General features: G+C 44.7%; 1 protein-coding gene across 3 annotated transcripts in view; it reads right to left on the bottom strand.

Annotated features, from left to right (window-relative positions):
* Window positions 1–956: 956 nt before the first annotated feature.
* CALD1 (caldesmon 1) overlaps window positions 957–6,000 on the bottom strand; it is a 255,182-nt gene continuing 250,138 nt past the window's right edge. For all 3 annotated transcript variants that reach the window (XM_030215003.1, XM_030215005.1, XM_030215004.1), the window contains one exon: window positions 957–2,409. In XM_030215003.1, the coding sequence (XP_030070863.1) occupies window positions 2,381–2,409 (29 nt within the window). In that variant the 3' untranslated portion in view covers window positions 957–2,380. The remainder of the gene's footprint in view (window positions 2,410–6,000) is intronic.

The following is a 6,000-nucleotide window of genomic DNA, read 5'->3' as shown; positions in this document are numbered from 1 at the left end:
CATTCTTACCTGTGGGAGGGCCGATCCGCCCCGAGTGCACGTCACTCGGAGCTGCGTCGGCCCCGCTGGTTCCCTGCTCTCTCTGCCCCGGAACAGGAAGTAACCTGTTCCGGGGCAGAGAGAGCAGGGAACCAGCGGGGCCAGCACCCCCCCGAGCACGTGCACCCGGGGCAGACCGCCCCCCCCCCTTCCTACGCCACTGAGAGTGACAATATTCAGCCTGCCTTCTGGAAAACTAGCACTCCAGCAAGCAACAAGCAAGATTTTCTACAGGGGAAAATTTTTCATTGTGTACATTGCAGCCAATAAGTTGTGCAACGTTTGACATTCGCCAGAAAGTCCAGATGGGGCAAAGCAATGCCAGCTTTTCAAACAGCCAATACACAAGTGAGGCTGATAGTCTCCTGCAAGCACTTGAGATCCAGCCCTTCCTCCTCCACCTCCTCCAGCAGTCTAAGCAGCAGCACTGTAGTCTTCCCAGGAAGGTACCTATGTACCATCCTGTGCCCACCCTCCACAAATATTAGCCTTTCACCTCCTGCAGTGCCAAGCTTGCTTCCTGTAGAAACCCATTCCAGTTATTTCAAGGCCACTCTTCATTTTCTGAACAAAATAAAGACAGAAGCCCGCAGATGGAAATATTCCATTTATTGTGGTTGCATGTTCATAATACACTGTTTAAACAATTCAGTTTTCTTATGCAGCTATCGGCTGTAATTGAAATATTCAAAGTGTTTATAAAAATGGCAGATTTGCAGAGAACGCAAAGTGTTTTTGCATAGATTTCCACCCTTACCGCCCCTTTCCCTTCCCCCCTCCCCCCAACCCACCACAAACAAAATGAGAGTATTTGCATCATAAGATGTAAACCATAATGTTCATTTCAAAAGGATTAAAATGTTTCTGCTAAAGCTGTGCAGGAATCTTTGGCATGAAATGCATTCTTTCTTTCTGTCTTTTTTTTTTGTTTGTTTTGTAGTTTTTGGTGCTTTTAAAATCAGACTGAAGCTATGAACTACTGCGCCCTGTCCTCACCTCCCCACTAAGAAAAAAAAAAATACACAGGAAGCAGCCAGGGAAGGCACTCTCTCTATATATACCTACCATATAACATGTCTTCTGAGATTGCATTTCAGGGGAGGGGGGATTTTGCTTATTTGACTCCTCCCTTCCAAGCAATTAAAATGCTACAGTAGCAAAACCAATTACACGAAATGTGGTGGCAGGTTCACCATGGCATAATGCAGATTAAAGCAGCCAGAAGGCGGAAATTATAGCGTGAATCTGTGATCTCCAGAGCAATCAATTTAACATAATGTATCATGGAAGACAGTACAGCAAATTGTCGACTCTGCTCTCCTGCTACTGCAGTTACAACTGAGCACAGGCAATATCTTTACTATATACAAATACAACGAAGCCAATAGCCTTCTTTGGACAGATACTTCCATTTTAATAGCCCGTGGTAGGATTAGTGGATTGGAAGCGCTCTACAGCACTATTGCCATTGGTGTTTATATAAATTAACTACAATGTTCAATACAAATGTTGACCTACTTTGACTTTAATAACTCTCTTTCTGGTTTTTATTTTTTTTTATACACACATTTTTTTTTAATGACACGTTATTAGCTGTTTCTGAGCAAAGGAGCATCGGGGAGCTAGAATACTGATCTTGCCACCATTTTGGTGGCAATTAAAAAGTTGAAATGTCCCCGAAACGGAAGGAAGCTGTGATACTGGCAAGAATTATGTTGATTAGTACAAGCATAATATCCTCACACATTATAAAGTGTGCTGGTCAAGCTAAGCTTCGAGACGCCATTGTGTGTATACGCCGTATTCTAATGGCAGTCATTGTCGTAACATTCTACAGGAAATCAGTACCGCTGTCCACTAACAATCTCATGCGTGCAGTGGTTTCATCATTAGAACAGCCAAGTGAGTTTTTGGCACTACGGAGGGCGACTATCGATCCTAAAGTGCAGAAAGATCCTGGGTTTGCCTTCTCGCCCGTTCGTGCGGCTTCTAATGAATAGTTTGTGCTCTCCTGGGCTGTTCTTGGCGCGGAGGTGCTCTCCTGACCCTTCTAGTGCAGCTACTTCTACCGTTGCAAACACGATTAGTTAGGACTTTGATCAGTAGGTTATTTTTTGGGTTTTTTTCACAGCAGGGGGTTTCTCTTGAGATCTGGGGCTTGTGCAAAGGCGGTTCTTCTTTCACCAACATCTAGATTTGTGAATATTAAATACAGTGCTAATATACATGGGGTTTAAATGGGATAATGCAAAAAAACAAACAAACAACACATTTTGGTAATGAATTATAAATATAAAAAGAGAATGTAGCACTTGAAGGTGGATTTGGTCCTTGTCACATCTTAGGAGTCTTTTTCATATTGTCGCAAACCTGCTGGGAAAAAGGAAATACTTTAAGGGATTTTTGGAGCAAAGACCAGGGAGATATTACAAACTGGACTATTTGCCAGTGCACTGGGCTAAAAATAGTCAAAACCGGTCCAGCTTTCTGCAGCTCTGGGAAGTTGATCCAGTCCAGGTTTTGCCTCATGGCATCTATGGACATTTGGCTGTTTGCTTTGCTAAAGATATTATAAACAGAAAGCTGGAGATGCAATGGGAGCAAAACCCAGGCTATATCAGGAGTCAGATCACCCCTTCTAGTTATGACTTGTATAACAGAGTCAGACTTTTGTGGCACCGTAAAAACATCTTGTGTACATAAAATCCATTTTCTTATAGATTTCCATGTAAAAAGATAGCACCAGGGCCGCTGAGAGACTAGGCCGGGCCTGGGGCAAGGCCGCCCCACCTCTGACCCCCCCCCCCCCCCCCCCCCCCCGCTGCAATCCACGGTCTCACTTACCTGCCTGCCTCCACGGCTCCGGGCCCCCTTCATTCAAAGCGGCAGTCGCAGATCGCGTCTCTTCTGGCCTTCCCTCCCTGTGTCCCACCCTTGTCTGATGTAACTTCCGGTTTCCGCGAGGGAGGGACACAGGGAGGGAAGGAAAGAAGAGACGCGATCTGCGACTGCCGCTTTGAATGAAGGGGGCCCGGAGCCGTGGAGGCAGGCAGGTGACACCGGGGACTACAGCGCTGCCGGCCCGACCCCAGCACCGGGCCCGCCTTGGAGGCCCGGGGAATTTTGCCCCTCCTGCCCCCCCCCCTCTCGGCGGCCCTGGATAGCACAGTCAGTCCCACTCAGTTTTGCTCATCCTTCTAGAATATGGCATTAATATGCAGCAACATCTCACACCAAGACAGCAATTTAATAAAAATATTCCTCCTGCAGTACCTCCTCTGTTTTATTTCATCAACTTCATCTCCCACTTTCATTTTTAATGTTAAATTAGAAACCCACAGTAATTGGTGTACCAATGGAGGGGGGACGGAATGGGCCATGGCCCCTGGATCTCCAGCCTGAAGGAAGCATGCTATAAGGTCAGAAAATAAAAGCATAGGGCCTAGGAGACATGGGGTGTGTTGGGGAAGTGTAAACAAACATTGGACCCTGGGTGCTGGAGACCCATGGTACGTTATTCCCACAGCAGCAATGACTCCGGTTTAGCCCTGTCATGTAGTTAGCTCTAAGTACATAAGTGTTGCCACACTGGGACAGACCAAAGGTCCATCAAGCCCAGCATCCCGTTTCCAACAGTGGCCAATCCAGGTCACAAGTACCTGGCAGAAACCCTAATAGTAGCAACGTTCCATGTAGAACTCCGAAGAGTAGCAAGATTCTAGAATTCTAAAGAATAACAAGATTCCTTGCAGAATTTCAAAGTGTAGCAACATTCCATGTAGAACCCCGAAGAGTAGCAAGATTCTAGAATTCTAAAGAATAACAAGATTCCTTGCAGAATTTCAAAGTGTAGCAACATTCCATGTAGAACCCCAAAGAGTAGCAACATTCCATTCAGAATCCCAAGTACACAAGTGTTGCCACACTGGGACAGACCAAAGGTCCATCAAGCCCAGCACCCCGTTTCCAACAGTGGCCAATCCAGGTCACAAGTACCTGGCAAGATCCCAACGAAGTACAAAACATTTTATGCTGCTTATCCCAGAAATAAGCAGTGGATTTTCCCCAGTTTAATAATGGTCTATGGACTTTTCCTTTAGGAAGCCATCCATAAACCTTTTTTTTTAAACTCTGCTAAGCTAACCGCCTTTACCACATTCTCTGGCAACGAAATCCAGAGTTTAATTACACGTTGAGTGAAAATAAATTTTCTCTGTTTCGTTTTAAATTTACTACTTTGTAGCTTCATCATGTGCCCCCTAGTCCTAGTATTTTTGGAAACAGTAAAGAAGCAATTCACATCTACCCATTCCACTCCACTCATTATTTTATAGACCTCTATCGTATCTCCCCTCAGCCGTCTTTTCTCCAAGCTGAAGAGCCCTAGCCGCTTCAGCCTTTCCTCATAGGGAAATCATCCAATCCCCTTTATCGTTGTCATCACCCTCCTCTGTACCTTTTCTAATTCCACTATATCTTTTTTGAGATGCGGCAACCAGAATTGAACACAATATTCGAACTGAGATGCGGCAACCAGAATTGAACACAATATTCGAACTGTGGTCACAGCATAGAGCCATACAAATGCATTGTAACGTCCTCATTTTTGTTTTTCATTCCTTTCCTAGACTATAATGTGCACTGTTAGGACCTTCTTGTTGAGAAAAGAGAGTCTATAATGCATTACTTGAGCTGATAGTTAAACTTAGAAATGGATGGACAAAGTTGCAAGATAGGCACAGAATAATGGCAAAGCTCATTTTTAGATAACAAGGTATGTCTTGCTGGCATTAAAAGCAACAGAGTTTGAAATGGAAGAAACTCAATCTTCATGTATTCCAACATTAAGTGCTCAGTATTGATATCCTATCAGCCCATTTGCTAGTAAGAATTTGTCGATCCCAAAGGCTCAATTGGTGGGCCTGTAGTAACCGCACCTTTCGTTTAAGCTGCAGTACTACCCAGAGTCTTCCATATCCCTCCCTCTTGGTTCCGTTGTTCTCTTGACTATTAAAAGGGGATGAGAAAGCAGAGAGAGTGTAGATAATCTGTGTTAATGCTCCCCAGAAGGGTCTGCAATCCAGGAAGTGATAATATTTTTGAAGCGGACTATTGTAGATAGAGGTGGAGTTACTAGACAGTTCCAGGTTAAAGTGGGTTGCATTATTAATATCAGCATAGATGTTCTCTTTCTTCTATACAAGATTTTAATTCTTCAGTTAACTGATGCTTAATGATTAGAAGAACGGGTTGAGAACCAGGGCAACCAAGATTTGAAATTCTACTCCTGTTGACACTCCTTGTGACCTGGGGCAAGTCACGTTGAGGCTCATTTTCAAAGCACATCTCACCGTTGTTCCCTTATCTGCTGAGCCCTCCAAAATACACCCAAAACGCACTGCCTCCAACTATACACCTCTACAACAGCCTTTATGGGTGAAGGGGGCACCTATATGTGGGTATAGTGGGTTTCTGGTGAGCTTTGGAGGGCTCACAGTTTGCACCACAAGTGTAACAGGTAGGGGGAGGTAGGCGCCTGGGTCCACCTGTCTGAAGTGCACTGCACCTACTACTAAACTACTCCAGGGACCTGCATGCTGTTGTAATGGACCTGAGTATTACATCGGAGAAAATCTTTCTTCACCAACGCATAATTAAACTCTGGAATTTGTTGCCAGAGAACGTGGTGAAGGTGGTTAGCTTAGCAGTGTTTTAAAAGGGGTTAGATGGTTTCCTAAAGGACAAGTCCATAAACCGCTACTAAATGGACTTGGGAAAAATTCACAATTCCGGGAATATAGAATGTTTGTACGTTTGGGAAGCTTGCCAGGTGCCCTTGACCTGGCTTGGCCGCTGTCGTGGATAGGATGCTGGGCTCGATGGACCCTTGGTCTTTTCCCAGTGTGGCATTACTTATGTACTTATGCCATAGAGGCTGGTAAATAATGTTTTTAATTACAT

The sequence above is a fragment of the Microcaecilia unicolor genome, chromosome 9 (genome assembly GCF_901765095.1).
Source record: "Microcaecilia unicolor chromosome 9, aMicUni1.1, whole genome shotgun sequence".
In the NCBI taxonomy this organism is placed as follows: Eukaryota; Metazoa; Chordata; class Amphibia; order Gymnophiona; family Siphonopidae; genus Microcaecilia; species Microcaecilia unicolor.
Note: the sequence above shows the minus strand (reverse complement) of the source record. Positions and strands in the feature narration are given on the sequence as shown.